Source organism: Rutilus rutilus, assembly GCF_951802725.1.
Source record: "Rutilus rutilus genome assembly, chromosome: 10".
In the NCBI taxonomy this organism is placed as follows: domain Eukaryota; kingdom Metazoa; phylum Chordata; class Actinopteri; order Cypriniformes; family Leuciscidae; genus Rutilus; species Rutilus rutilus.
In genome coordinates this window covers 10,202,100-10,218,125 of record NC_140215.1, presented here as the reverse complement: position 1 = coordinate 10,218,125, position 16,026 = coordinate 10,202,100, and the positions used below count along the sequence as shown (strand labels likewise).

At 35.6% G+C, this 16,026-nt stretch overlaps 1 protein-coding gene across 1 annotated transcript; it reads left to right on the top strand.

The window, feature by feature from the left end:
• Positions 1 to 434: 434 nt before the first annotated feature.
• On the top strand, positions 435 to 14,695 carry snx4 (sorting nexin 4). The gene is made up of 14 exons (XM_084421396.1): positions 435 to 573; positions 1,501 to 1,625; positions 6,015 to 6,153; positions 6,241 to 6,390; positions 7,287 to 7,334; positions 7,777 to 7,832; positions 7,950 to 8,022; positions 8,441 to 8,502; positions 9,046 to 9,111; positions 10,307 to 10,396; positions 11,777 to 11,876; positions 12,473 to 12,618; positions 13,145 to 13,259; positions 13,399 to 14,695. Exons 1-14 carry the CDS (start codon positions 487 to 489, stop codon positions 13,444 to 13,446), a joined length of 1,305 nt encoding a protein of 434 aa, XP_084277522.1. The 5' UTR covers positions 435 to 486; the 3' UTR covers positions 13,447 to 14,695.
• The last annotated feature ends 1,331 nt before the right edge of the window (positions 14,696 to 16,026 follow it).

Here is a 16,026-nt window from a genome sequence, read left to right as displayed (position 1 = left end):
ATGATAATAATAATGATACTAATAATAATAGGTCTATGTAAAGCCTATGTTTTTTTTTTTTTTTTTTTTTCACAAAAGTTAAGCTATACAAAACTGACAGATTCCGCACTTTTGTCCAGTTTTGTCGTGACGCTGCAACAAAATGTAAATAGCTATATTCAAATAATTTCGTGATAATGACAGACTTTTGAACACAGTTGGGAAATGCTTAATGCTCGAACTGTTTTCTCAGATAAAGTAGGAAAAATAATCCGGTGAAATCATTAATAAACTTAATAAAGTTAAAGAGACATAGGCCTATTACCCGTACAGCATTTAATCAGTTTTTTTTTTTTTATTAATATTAATCATTTCAACAAAAGAATGAATTTTTTAGAACATTAGTGCTATTTTATGAGTATCTGTATGTCACGCGCGCGTGCACGCGCACATACTTGCTGTGAAACAGTGAAAGTGGTCAACGCGCATGCGCGAGACGGGCAAACCATGGCGGATTCAGGAAGCGAAGATATAGCGGTGATTGGAAACACAGATCTGACTCCTTCGGAGTCGGAAAACAACTTAAAAAACACGGTAAAGCCCGTAACAGAATCTTTTTATGCGGGGTGGCCGATAATGTGTGCTGATTTGTAGATGTCGCGCGTGCGAGCGCGTGATATATGCGGGACGGCAGTGTTTTGCTTTGGCTCATGAATGCCCATCTATCAATATTGCTAAAATATCATGAGATTCTGCGAACACATTACATGAGCTAGATGTATGTTGTTGCACTTTTTTATTACAGTGTTTATGAATTATGTAAACAATAATTATATAAAGCCACACAAGTAGCTTTACCTTGTTGTCAATGAAGAGCCTTTGCCACGTAGTTTGTAAACATCCAGTAACGTTATATCATACAGTCATCTGATGTGTTAGTCCTGCTTCATACTCGAATTTCTTAATGGGTTGATGCTTGAAATATGGGACAAAATATGTCCAATATCTTTTATTATTATTTTTTTTTAATAGCATCATTTTAGACTTTAGAAATTAATCAAATTATTACTACAATGTTCTTAACACAAATGTACCTTTTAATTTAGTTTTCTTTTTATGAAACTAAACCTTAGTCTGTCATGGTGCTGAAAGTCAGTTTGAAACCATCCTGTGTAATCCAATCATTCATAAATTCATTGTCTATATTAATAATAATAATATTTTTACGATTTTATTTTTGTATCTGATGGGGATTACCCATACTGAGCAAAACTATAAATTGAAAATGAAAGCAGGAGATTTAACCTAAACATTGTGAATACTTCTGAACAGATTTTTTTAAAAAGGATGAGTGCATTGATGTGTCCAAACTTCCTGATTCAGCAGGAAATATGTCAAAACATGAGAGAAATCAGCTCATAGAAATACCTGTACTTTTTTTGCATTGAAAATATCATAATGATACTGTAGTGGTGTAACATGCATATTAAATATGGTGCTTTTCTGGATCAAATTTTACAGATGGTTGAAAAAGGGACAAGTCTTCTGAAGAAGATGGAGATCAGTGTGGCTGAAGCAGAGAAGAGGACCGGCAAGAATGCTGTCAACATGCAAGAGACTTATACAGTGTATCTTATAGAGACACGGTAAGACACTTCCCTTTCACAGTGCTACGACTCATCATCAAATCTATTGTCTAAAATTCAGGTTATAGATCTTATTGTGAACAATTAATTTGTGCATGTTTTATTATTGACATTTTATTATTTATTTTTTATCTTATAACTTGATCTTCCAGTGAAATGATATCTCTGGTGACTTATGCCGGACTTCTCCAATCATTTTTTCTGCATAAACTCTGCCCCTTTCTTTCAATCGATTGCAAGCATGCATTAAGATCTGCCTCAATCCAATCATCAACTGATGAATTATAACATGCATATGAAGTTTCTATTGACATATACCATTTATTCTGTGGTTAAGCCAAAACTATACAAAAGTATTAACTAAATACTTGTTCTTTAAAGGAGGCTAGAAGCCATGTAAACCCTACCCTATAAGTATTGCATGTAGTCCTTTCTTGACATGATAATGAAGATCAGGGGTTTGGATGAAGTTAGTTTAGAGATATGTAAACAAAGCACCTGTAATGACAGCTGGAAGTATGGAGCTAATGAAACTAATGTTTTTTTACCCATTGTGAATATGAATATCCAGCTGTAGATAAGGTAAGTTTACACATTGACTTTCTGACTGAACTATGCTCACGCTGTACTAGCATGGCGAACTGCAAAACATCAAAGAGTCACAGCACACTGTACCAGCTCAGAAACTGTGGAAGCCGGACTGGTTCGAGACCATTCGGATTTCCTCTCTTTACTTAAATGTTTACACTAGACTTCTTCTTCCTGTGCCTGGGTCTGTCACTTTAACATGTTCTTTCTACATCACATAAAATAAAACAAAACAGAAGTATCCCACTGGACAGGAAGTAATATGCAGCAGAAGTGTAACTTTCACCTCTCACTCTGACCCCGTCACCCCGCCAAGCTTTGTGTTGGAAAGAGGGACTTGTCATTCTGGAGAGGGTGATGAGTCAGCGCTTCAGGCAGATGTGCTTTGTCTGTGTTTCCAGCAGGGCCAAACACGCATGCTGGCCAGAGTGCAATAACATATTATCACATGATTCGAAAACAATACTTAGTGGTAAAAATCATAAAATCACTGCCTGTAACCAAGACTTTTTCAAACATGTTTTTTGGTACGTCTAAAAAAAATGGAAAAGAACCCAGAACTAGATTTTTTTAGTTTTTTAACTAAATGAGAATGGAGCTTGTTCATGCAAAAAGTTGCTGTTGTGGGTGGTTGCCAGGGATTTGCTTTGCTGTTTCTTAAGCCCCAAATCAGCATATTAGAATGATTTCTGAAGGATCACGTGACACTGAAAGGGTTAGTTCACCCAAAAATGAAAATTTTGTCAGTAATTACTCACCCTCATGTTGTTCCAACCCCGTAAGACTTTAGTTCATCTTCGGAACACAAATTAAGATATTTTTTTATGAAATCTGAGAGCTGTCTCACTCCTTCATAGGCTGCAAGGCAATTGATATCTGCCAGCCCAGAAAAGTTAGTTAAGAGATCATTAAAATAGTCCAAGTAACTACAGTGGCTCAACCTTAAGTTTATCAAGCGACGAGAATACATTTTTGTGCGCAAAAATCCCCCAAAATAACGACTTTATTCAACCATCTCCGTAGTGTAACAGCGCAGCGCTTCTTGGTTGTACGTCAGAACGTAGGCTCATTATTGGCCGACGCTGGTCATGCGTATGATGTGTGTGATACTGGCCAATAGCAGATTCCAAAATTTGGCAGACACTTTAATTCATTGTGACTTACAATGCATTGAAGGTTTTTTACAATTTACCAGTATGCATCCCCTGGGAATCGATTCCATGACCTTTGTGTTTCTAGCATGTTGCTTGCTATGTGTTTGTTTGGGTTTTCTGGGTCGTTGCAAAGATATGACTCAAGTCCCTCCTTCAGGGTTTATTCGACTATTTGACTGTCCCACAAGGAAAATTACAAGTTTGATTGCTTGAAAATGTAAAAGCATACCTCTGCTCAACAGGCCGCATGATTTGAGGTATCGTTCATATCTGTTGCACAAACGGTACGTGACGAGTTACACGCTCAGGGTTAAAGGGTTCGTTCAAATCCCTGACCTTAACAGTATATAAAGAGTAGTAATCGTGATGCTAACATTAGCATAACATTTTTGGCTTTATTGATTCTTTATACATGAAGATAACTTAACAGTGCTGTACTGTTGCTCGTTTCCATAAAAGGAAGCATGTGTTTTTGTAAGCACCATGTGGAAGGCATACTGCACACACACAGTGGGCTTTAGAGAGCAGTTTGGTGCCACTGATCTTGGGGAAAGTTGTACAGTCTGAGTGGAGAATGCCTGTCAGCCAATCCGCACCTTCCTTGTGCTTTGATTTCATCATGGATTATTAGTGTGGAGCACATTATGTGCTCCCATTTCTTCCCTGGAGCCCTTGGGAAGTTAGGATCTTATTTCAAAGTCTCCCCTCTTTTCTTCAGTGCCCCCCCCCCCCACCCCCAATGTATATTTCCTTCTCTGTATCTCTTAATTTTGTTGCATTTTTCCATTTGTATTACTGAGGGCTCCAACAATCAGAAAAAAAAGTTGTTTACACGGTAAATAATGTGTAAAACAAGTGTTTAAGTTGAGCATTTGTGTTCTCTATAGTTCAAAAGATTGGGTCAGTATGATTTATGTTTTTGAAAGAAATCTCTTATCCTCACCAAGGCTTCATTTATTTGATCAAAAATACAGTAAAACCAGGAATATTGTGTAGTATTATTACAATTTTAAATAACTAATATGTTTTACAATGCATTTCTTTTCCTGTGAAGGCAAAGCTGAGTTTTCAGCATCATTACTCCAGTCTTTAGTGTCACACGATTCTTAAGAAATCATTCTAATATGCTGATTTGCTGCTCAAGAAATATTTCTTACTGTTATCAATGCTGAAAACAGTGGTGCTGCTTAATGTTGAGTTGATTAATAGAAAGTTCAAAAGAACAGAAATACTAATATTTTGTAACATTATGTCTTTACTGTCACTTGATCAATTAAATGCATCCTTGCTTGAATATAAGTATTCATGTCTTAGAACTTAGGCTATATGTATATTTTGACATTATATCGGCTAACCTTTTTCTTAATTATTTTGTCGCCCAATAAAAGGGAACGACTGGAAAAGTCATTGAATTTCATTGATCAAAAAGTAGTGGCATGCCTATATGAACTGCAGTACTGACACTGCAGAGATGTTTAATTAAATTTGGAGAGTTCATATACATGCTCCTACACAGCAGTGTGATTTAGTGGAGTTCTGCTCCTAAATTAACAGCACTCGAGTCATGGATTCATGCACTGGGAACTCTGCAAGTGTACACAGCACTGTTAAACCTTTGGCATGTGTTTGAAAAGGCCCTTAAAATGACTGCTTTCATAAACTAGAACCACAACTTGAAACCTCATAGATCTCTACTGTGTTTATTTCAGATTAATTTTATTTAGAAATTAGCTTAAACTGTTAACCAACCCCACATTTCATGACAGAAGTGTTTTTAATATTTTTGAAGAGATGTACACCACCGGTCAAAAGTTTGGAGACATTATTATTTTTAATGTTTTTGAAAGAAGTGCTCATCAAGCCTGCATTTATTTGATCTAAAATACAGAAAAAGCAGTAATATTGTGAAATATTATTACAGTTTAAATGAATGGTTTTCTATTTTAATATACTTTAAAATATAATTTATTTCTGTGATGGAAAGCTGAATTTTCATCTGCCATTGCTGCAGACTTCAGTGTCACATGATCCTCCAGAAATCAATGATGGAAACAGTTTTGCTGCTTAGTCTTTTTTTTTATAACCTGTGATACTTTTTTCAGGATTCTCTGATGAATAAAAAGTTAAAAAAGAACAGCATTTATTTAAAATATAAATATTTTGTAAAAATGAACACTAACATTCAAAAGTTTGGGGTCAGTAATTTGTTGAAAGAAATGAATACTTTTAATTCAGCAAGGATGTATTAAATTGATCAAAAGTGATAGTAAAGACTTCTATTGTTAGAGAAGATTTCTGTTTAGAATAAATGCTGTTTCCTACATTGAAAATAACTATCAAATCAGAATAGAATAAATTATATTTTAAAGTATATTAAAATAAAAAAACATTATTTTAAATCATAATAATATTTCACAATATCACTGTTTTTTACTGTATTTTTGATCAAATAAATGCAGGCTTGATGAGCATAAAGAGACTTCTTTCAAAAACATTAAAAACAGTAATGTTTCCAAACTTTTGACCGGTACTGTATATATCAAGGTTTATACCAAACCTAACAAATTTTTTATTGAAAGGCTATTTAAAATGAGCATTTCTTTAAGTTTCATTCCACTTCTGACAGTCATTTATTCTGTGTTTTTAGGCCTGTGGATGCTGCATCAGAAGGGACCAATCCTGTCCCAGATTCTCTTTGGAGGCGTTATAGCGAATTTGAGCTCCTTCGAAACTATTTGTTAGTTGCCTATCCATTTGTGGTGGTTCCGCCGTTGCCTGAAAAACGGGTATGCTGCAAACAAGATGCTTTGGTTACTGTTTCTTGTAAATGCAATTTGCCTTCATACACTGTAACTTCATGCTTTGTACAACAGGCTGAATTTGTCTGGCACAAGCTGACAGCAGACAACATGGACCCTGACTTCGTGGAGCGGCGTAGGGTTGGACTAGAGAACTTCCTGCTTAGAGTGGCCTCGCACCCAGTCTTGTCCAATGACAAGATCTTCTATTCATTCCTCACCGAGGTAGAGAGTCTGGACAATAAAGTTCTTCTGATATTTGTCATTAATACGTAATGTCTAATTAAATGTTACAGTTAATTAATTTGTAATTACATGTATTTTTTATTTATTTGTAATTAATTAATTTCTATTTCTACTAGACTGTCAAATGTTTTTATTTTTTTAAGTTGAAATTAATTGACAGCCTAGTAGAAATTGAAATTAATTAATTACATAGTAGCCACATGTACAATACCAATGAAAAATGTTTCAAATGCAGTATTGTCATTATTAGAAGTGGCTTTAAAAGTCAGTATATTTTTTATATTTTAATATATATATATATATATAAAAAATACATTTTATATTATTGAACATACATTAACAAAGTTTGCTCAGTATTTGAGCAAAAATATGTATTGTGAAATATTATTACAGTTTAAAATAACTATTTTCTGTTTTTAAAATATTTTTAAATGTAATTTATTCCAGTGATGTCAAAGCTGAATTTTCAGCATCATTACTCCAGTCATCAGTGTCACATGATTCTACATAAATCATTCTAATATGCTGATTGTTGCTAAAGAAACATAATTTGTCATTATCAATGTTAAAAACAAGCTGCTTAATATTTTTGTGTAAACCGTGAAACATTTTCTGCAGGATTCTTTGATGAATAGAAAGTAAATGTCTTTACTGGTTCTTTTGATCATTTTAATTGATCCTTGCTAATTAAGTGTTAATTTCTTACTGACTCAAATCAGTATTTGTGCATTTTAATAATTGAACTAAATTAATTTGTTAAATTGACAGCCCTTTTTTCCGTTGTAAAAAAAAAAAAAAAAATGTTTTAACTGACATTTAATGCTGATAATGCCATTTGTCGGTGTCAGAAATTGCGTCCTTTCTCTGTCCCACAGGAAAATGGTTGGAAGGAAACCGTGTTTGAGACAGGATTTCAGGCGAAGGTATATCAGCCCTTTCCAGTTCATTAGGTTCTTTCTCTCTTTAACCCTCTAGCCATGACTCTGTTGTTTATATACAGTATATCGCTTCTCACCATAGGTCACTATTCATATGTTGATATGAAGCTGACTAAATATGTGTTGATATCAAATAAAAATTGTGTGAAGTGACTGAATTGCTACTGCGGTGAGGAATCTGTTATCAGTACGCTGTAGTTTATGTAAACAGGCACAGGAAGTCTGTTGGACCATTCTGGATCAAACACGAAAGAGCAGCAGTATTTTACGTTAGTGTATATTATTGCCATATTGCAGTGTTTATCTGATCTGTCGTTTAAAAGAATTGTTGTAAGGAGTGGCTGTAATTCTGCTTTACACCATCTGAACAAACAAAAACCCAAACATCAATCTGTCTGTCAACATTTGGCCTGTGTCCTCCTTACAGGCCGATTCAAGATTAAAGGCTTTAAATGCCACATTCAGAGTGAAGAACCCAGACAAGTAAGTTATTTTTGCAAACCGTGTAACACATCGTCATAAAATGCATGAAGATATGACCGTGCTGTTTGTTAACCCTGAAACTTGACCTGTGTGTGTCTGTGTGTGTTTGTTTCACAGGAGATTTGCAGAAATGAAACACTACGGTGATGAGCTGCAGTCTGTTATTTCACAGCTGCTGAGAGTTCGGGCGGTGAGTGTAAACAAAGTCAACACAGCCGAACATGCTGCTCAGTCTGTTAGAAAAAGTCCTTTCAGTCAAACAAACATATATATTAGTTTTTAATAGGGATGAGAATTGTAAGGAAAACGATTCTGATGATTTCATTAACAATTCTTTTAGTACATTTTAGAAAGCACCCTTTTTTACTAAAGAAAAACATTAGTATTTTAGGCAATCTTTTAAAATTTTTCCCCAAATGATCTAAAGTATAAATCTTAATATGTGGTTGCATTTGAATCATAGAATGAATCTAAAGATGAAAATAGCTGTTTTGTTGATTATTATTCTAACTTTTTTAAAAATGTTTCTTAAAATCAGAATCAATTATTAGAGTTCAACAAATTTTTTCTTTCTTTCATTCCTTTTTTTTTATTTTTATTTTTTTTAGAGAGCAGCTGATCGCCTATATGGAGTCTACAAAGTGCATGGAAATTATGGAAGAGTCTTTAGGTAATATTTTCTTTTCAAGGAAATTGTTCACTTTTATATTTTACTTATATATTTAATATTATTTACTTATGTCATGTCAAAACCCATATGGCTTACATTTTTACAACACATAAAGAGTTGTTCTGCAGAATGTACGGGCTCCTTTTTTCCATATAACGACCATGTTTACATGCGTGTCGTTATCCGAGGTCCCAAAAAAAGACGTTTTAGGTTCCTGACAGCTATTGAAACAGTCCCGTGTACACTACCATTTTTTACTTTTAAAGAAAAAATAAATTAAGATCAACGGTGAAAGTAAAAGCGTTTGTGTTTTTTCATATCTTCTCTATACAGTCATTCTGTGTGATGAATAGACCAGTTTTTATCTCACAATGTTACAATCACAATAATGTACCCTCAATTTGAAAGAGCCAGGCATGTTTTATAATGTGCCTCTGAACCGTTTTTGTGAGAAGCATTTTTGGGGTAAATCTTTTGGGTTGCGATTGTGTAGCTGTGGTCAGCTGCAGTGGTTTAATGTGAGTCTTTGTTTGTTTTGGACAGCGAGTGGAGTGCCATTGAGAAAGAGATGGGAGATGGGCTGCAGAGTGCCGGCCATCACATGGACGCGTAAGTTCACAGCGCACGCAACACAGATGAAGGCTGCTTTATGAGCCATTCTCATGTATCTTTATAGGATTAGTGCAAGATTTTATTGCAGCTGGTTTTGATTGTATTTCTCCTACCTGGGACGATCCCGTTACCCTCCAAGAGCTCATTGAGGGAAGTGCTGTATGATACACCCCAGGACTTTCCTGTGATTCTACATGTGTGTGCTTCTGCTACTGAGCTGTAAAACACATTTGCCAGATTGATCTGAATCCTCTCATATTTCCATTCACGACCCCCCCCCATAACAAGTAGCCAGAGAGATGAGCCCTTGGGAGGCTCGGGTTTTGATTTTGCTGGCAGACCGTGCTGTGAATCTCTGGGAGCCATGGCCAAAATATTTAGCTGTATAATTATTTTTTCAACGTTATGATGAGGATGTTGTAAAAGGGACTCTTTTGCATTAATGTCCTCAGTGAGTCTTTAACCAGTCCCTTTCGTTTCTATACTGGTTTTGTATTGCTGCATGTCCTGATGGATTCCAGATTGCTATACTTAGCACAAAGGTCAAAGGTCAGAGCCCAATGCGCTGCTTGTCTGTCTCAGCATTGAAAGAAACAACCTGTCCATCATCAGCCCATATTTGACAGCTGTCAGACTGTTTTATGGATCATGTCGCTCACCTATTCCTAAAAATTCCACAAAATACCCCAAACTGGCTCTGCTGCGGGTTTGGCATTAGTTCCACAGGCTCTACGTCTGATTTAGAGAGGATAATACATGTAGTTTTACCAGAATGCCAGTTTGTGATGTTAGGTTGTGGGCAGTATGACCAAAATATTATATCATGGTCACAGTATATATAAAACATATAGTTATTTTTCCTGGAAACTCAACGGAAAGTGGTTTATTAAATAAGACCCAGTAATACCTATTTCGGGTAATTCCGTTATTTTAAATGAAAAGTACATCATCTTATTTTATTTGTTTGATCTTTTTAGTTGGAATTTAAGGGAAACAAACCAAAAAACAAGATTATTTATAACAAAAGATCAAGCCTGGCATCAGTGCAAAACACACAATACCAACAACAAAAATCTTACTGAGCCCATTCTTTTGAATGGTCGTATACACGACCTATAGACATTATCAGGTAAAGTTCATGGACATGTTATATGCCAACTACCCTTTTATCGGGCACTTTTGTTTGTTACAGGTATGCTGCTTCTGTAGATGATATCCTAGAGGAAGAGGAGCATTACGCTGACCAGCTGAAGGAGTACCTTTTCTATGCAGACGCAGTAAGGTACAGTATTCATTTTGTGTTGCCTGAATGTCCTTATCTTAAAGAGAGAGTTCACCCAAAATGAGAATTGTAAACATTTAATGGCAACTTCAAAATCAATATTTGAAAAAAGGGCATAATTGGTCTTACTTACTTTTCCCCCAAAATAAACGTAACAATAGCCTTTTTATTTGACCATTTATGACTCAAACATCTCCTGATGAGCATACTGACACCTTGTCAGCTCACAGTGGGTGCACCTATAAGCCTGTATCCTATTTTTCCTATTTTCTGTCGGGTCGGATTTTTCGCGCGTTGTCTGCGGATGTGACGTCAAGCAGCGTTCATGTTAAACGTTTCAGATCACTCTGCCACCACCGCTAGTCAGCAAACAAACTTAGTTTCTCAAACAATATATGTATTTGACTGTTCTTACCTCTGTAAACATAATGTTGACTTCTTTGCAGCGGATGACTTGTGAAGTGTGCACGTACGAGAGCAAGCAGAAAGGAAGAGCAGTTCCGTTTTTTGGCCACAGGTGTCAGTCGCGAGTTTAAATTTCAGAAAATCGCATGTAGCCTCTTTAAAGTAATAAAAAAAAAAAACCTAAACAAAAGTTTGCCCCAAACATCAATAAAAACATTTGACACATATTTTACATTGTTGTAGCACCTCTCTTCCCAGGCTGTCAGTAACTCCTTGAAGCCCCTCCTCCTTCACAATGTGCTCTGATTTGGTTGGCTGGAACAGTGTGTTGTGGTCAGACGCTTTGACCATGTTTTGGAAATGAGACAACCTTTATCATAACACACTACTAATGCAACTCAACCAGCCCCTTTTTATTGTGTATGCCTTGGGCGGGAATTATTTAAATGAGATACTGTGATTTGAACGTTCCTGGAAGAAAACTCAAGACTACAATCGAATCGAGGATTTTCAGGGAGTTCAGAAACAGTGCTTACTGATAACTCACTTTGGAGTGAACTTTGGGCTTTGTAACTTTGCAGAACTTTTTCATGCTCAGACAGCAACATTACACACTAAAGAAAGTTGTAAAAAAAAAAATGTAAAAAAGCATAATAGGACCCCTTTAAACGTGAACTGAAGTATACTAAACAAAAGCTGTTATAACAGTGAGGTTGATTAGAAATGTGCATTTTGTTCAAACTGCACCGTTCCCAGAACTCCTTGGAGCCGATAGCCTCCACTGGCTGATAAAGTTACACATATGCAACTTTCTTACACTATTTACACAATCCCCCATCAGTGCCCGGTTTTTCTGAAAGCGATCACGCTGCAGGTCACCTAGGCTTTCAGTTTAACAATTTCATAAGAAACAAGTAGATTGTCTGCTTTTATGGTTCATTTTGTATATGCTGTGGTGAATGTGTGTTTTCACAGGGCAGTGTGTAGGAAGCATGAACTGACACAGTTTGAACTGGAGATGGCCGCCCAGGATCTGATCTCTAAGAAACAGCAGCGGGAGGAACTCGCCACTGGGGTCAGTGTCCATTCAATCACATGACAGCTCTCAAAGACAGAACTCCACATCATCCTTCTTGCGTCTGGAATGAGGGACTTTCCAGCAAGTCTTAATGGTTTTATTCCAACTCAGGCCCATGTCATGTCACAAGAGGAAGGGAAAAAATAGAGACCATTATAAAACACATTTGGTTTATTTTCTGCTTTGAAATGTATAGGATAAAACAAATCTAAATTTAGATTAGTTAGTTAGATTTCTGGCCCTTTGTAGTAAAAAGTTTGGCCACCTCTGCTTTAGAAGGATTCGGGTTTACTAGTGAGGCTTTTTAACAGTTCTATGCAATTAAAATTGTGCGCCTTGCCGTTTGGGTGGATAGAGCCCTCTAAGAATTACCTCAATGGCACATTTAACATGTAAACATTTGAGCTGCGCAAAAAGCCAGCGACATGCATAACACATTCTGACCTGATTGGCTGATATGGATAATTACTAAGCCCACTTGGCTAAAAAAAAAAAAAAAAAAGGGAGGAAACAGTCTTTCTGCAAAAAACATGGGAGGAAGAGTGTGGCTTACTGCGGGCCAATAGGTGTCATTGACTTCTTTTCCTGTGTAGACGGTACGGACCTTCTCTCTGAAGGGGATGACCAGTAAACTCTTTGGACAAGAGACCCCAGAGCAGAGAGAGGCCAAGCTGAAAATGCTGGAGACACAGATTGAAGAAGGAGAGGAACTGGTCAAAGAAAGAAAAACAGAATGCGAGTAAGCAGTGCCCTCTGATAGACCCTCTGATCATGTCACAACACAGATTCAGGGTTTTATGTTGCTGTCTTAAGGTCACGTCAGAATCATTGTACTTTCGAGATCACCCTTTATGACTTTATGCTCTTCAGTTTCAGGATATATTGCAGATAATTGATACTAATCATAAGTTTTTAAATGTGCTTGATTACTGTACAGTTCACTTTATATGCATTTATGTTCTTTTGATGACAAAAAGCTGTAAATGTTGTCAGAAAATATTATTATTATAAATTCAGGGTTTATGAGGCTGCCTTTTCATTCTGTGGCAGCACAAAAATTATGAAATGGACAGATATGTTCCAAATGCACATACTTTGCTCATATTGTTGCAGCCTCTGTGAAAGAGAGGTGAACCCAAAACCAGCCTAATTATACAACTGAGTTGATCTTAAAAATATGTTGATTTGAGGATATAACCACTCATGTCAAGCTTCATTCCATTTCATGGCAAGAATGTTTCAAAATAGCTTTGTCTTTTTTGTAGCGAGTATGTGAAAAGTGCATGGGTGGACATTGAAAGGTTCAAAGAGCAGAAAGACCATGATCTCAGAGAGGCTCTCATCAGCTATGCCATCATGCAGATCAGCATGTGCAAGAAGGTAAGTATGGTCCGTGCCAACAAAAAAAAAAAAATATATATTTTTTTTTTTTGCAAAACTCTATACTCTATACTCATCAGACTATTTATCAGACAGAAGTAGAAAAGTTGCATTAAACACAAGCATGTTTTGTTTTAAGGGAATTCAAGTGTGGAACAACGCTAAAGAGTGCTTCAGTAAGATGTGAGGGTTCCAGCCATGACAACCAGAACACCAGGAGGCCTTGGAGATGTCAATCCAGAGAAGCACACACTCCTAGAGACTGACCTTGGGGACTAAAGTCTTCCTCTCAATCCTAAACTTTTGTCAACCTCTTGCACCAGATGCTCTGGTGTAAAAAGGTATTGAATAATATTGACATACACTAGTTTCAGTCCAAATAATAAATGAATGTGGTGCTGTTTTATTTATTTCCATGTTCACCAGCCAGATTTTAGATCTGGTTACTTTTGTGACTGCACTATTTTGACCTACACAAGACAGTTTGTGAAGGTTGCATACAATTAATGACTTAACACTTCAGACAGAAACAGAAGAACAACTTAATTAAGATCGATTCATCTTGAACTATGGAATGATTTCTTAATAATTTGTCTTTTTTTTCTTTTTTTTTTATCTTTATGCTTTTTGATGCCAATATGTTTGCTAAAATCATTCCTTTTTTCTTTTCCATTATCTTTTTACTTCTTTAGTTAACCATAAAACACAAAAGCACAGATTAAAATTGTCAAGGCAAAATATGAGGGTGGGTTTTGGGAGGAAAAAAAAAATCCAGCAGTTCCATTTTTATCATAGCCCACACCCCTCCCCATAATGGTGGTCTCCCACATCTGGAACATGTCCAGTTTCTGTGGAACAAGCGAAATGATCTTTATCACCTGGCGCGGAGGACACCAAGAGTCAAATTTCCTACGAAAATAAAAGTAACTGGTCTTATTCACATGCAAACTAAATTTACCCTAACGCCCATACAGCAAACAAAGTCCCATAAATTCATCATAATATGCTGGTCTGTAACTTTCTGCTCATTCTGCCATAAAAACTAAGCTGTTTATAACCACTGACCCCCTCCCTTTATATGGTTCAGTTCATCTGAGAAATATTAATATGCTGTTTATGCCTTATTCAAAACTTAACTCTGCATATTTTCTTTGTCCACTATGAATGCCATATTTGTCATCTGTTATGATGAGTGGGTGGGTCTATGTTTTGATAGAAATCTGGCTAAAGGAATATGAAGGTCACAGGAAAGGCTGGATATAATAATTTCCCCTTTTTAGAGTTGCATGTGTAACTCAGCCTTACCCCTGGTCATTTGGTTCATTTTTTGGTTTATGGGGTGTAGAGATAACCATTTGTATATACTGTTAAAATCATTGATTGTGTAACACTAATGGTAATAATAAAAAAATAAAATCATTTGGCTTGTGTTTTCATATGTCTTGAGTGTCATATTTACTGTCTTGTCTTTTGTCCCCTTTAATTAAAATGTAAAATGTGACCATGGTATGCCTCAAACTCATAATTACTGCTTATTGATAGTTAGTAATGTAGTTAAGTTTAGGTATTGGGTAGGATTATGGAATGTAGAATATGGTCATGCAGAATAAAGCATTAATATGTGCTTTATAAGTACTAATAAGCAGCCATTATCCTAGTAATATGCATGCTAAAAGCAACTAGTTAATAACTAAAGTGTTACCGTATTTAAAAAATAAGACATCACCTTTAACTTAAGATGTCAGCAGAGTGTACTGCTGAAAATGGTAAAAATAATAATAATTTAAACTGACAAAATTCCAGTAATGCTGCCTCAGCCATTTTCTCAGGAGGAATCTCCTTCTCTATTTGTTTCTGGGCTGTAATGCTTCCCTCTAGTGGTGTGTTATAGCCTAAAAACTTGATCTCACAGACCTATCTGAATCATAGACAGTACATAAAGTTAAACGATCTGAATACAAGTGACGTGGTCAGACGCTTGGTTTTGCTTGAATTTGCAAGACATGACGGTTTGACACAAGCTAAACAAGTGAACACTATCTGTCTTCTGTCTTTATCGAGTGTCTTGTTTACAAATTGAGTCAATACCACAAATTAAAAAATTTGAACTAACATTTTTAACCTCTTCAAGGGCAATGGTTCCCATCTTTTTTCACTCAAAGGTCCCCCATTGTCCTTTACAATATATTTTTTTTTTTCCTTATATGATATTTCCTATGGCATTTCTAATTATTACAGCACTGGCAGTTTTCAGACTTTGTAATAACAGAAACTGGGAGTGTTGATATTAAATAAATAAAAAAATACAAATTTTTGAATTCTATAAGATTCCAGATTTAACGAACTATTCAACCTTAACAATAACAATAACAACAACAACAAAAAAAAGTATTGTTAAGGGTGAATAGTTCGTTAAAGTTTGTTTATGCTATAAAATGCGTTACATAGGCCTAAAATAAAGTGAATATGAAATTTAACAGATTTGACAAAATAAATAGGGGAATTAATTTTATGTATGAACAGTTGAAAGTTCAGGAAGTTTTTTTTTTTTTTTTTTTTTCTCAATCTTAACGTTACTCGAGTAGCTACAGTAGAGAGTTAATAACTAAGTTTTAGATACTAGGGCGAGATAAATGTTGATGCGATTATAAATAACGTTACATACATTTAAATATTTAGATATTTATTATTAGCTACATGTATGTATTACATTGCGTTAAATATATTTCAAACAGTTTTGCTTACTGTAACAGTAAGCAAACCATAC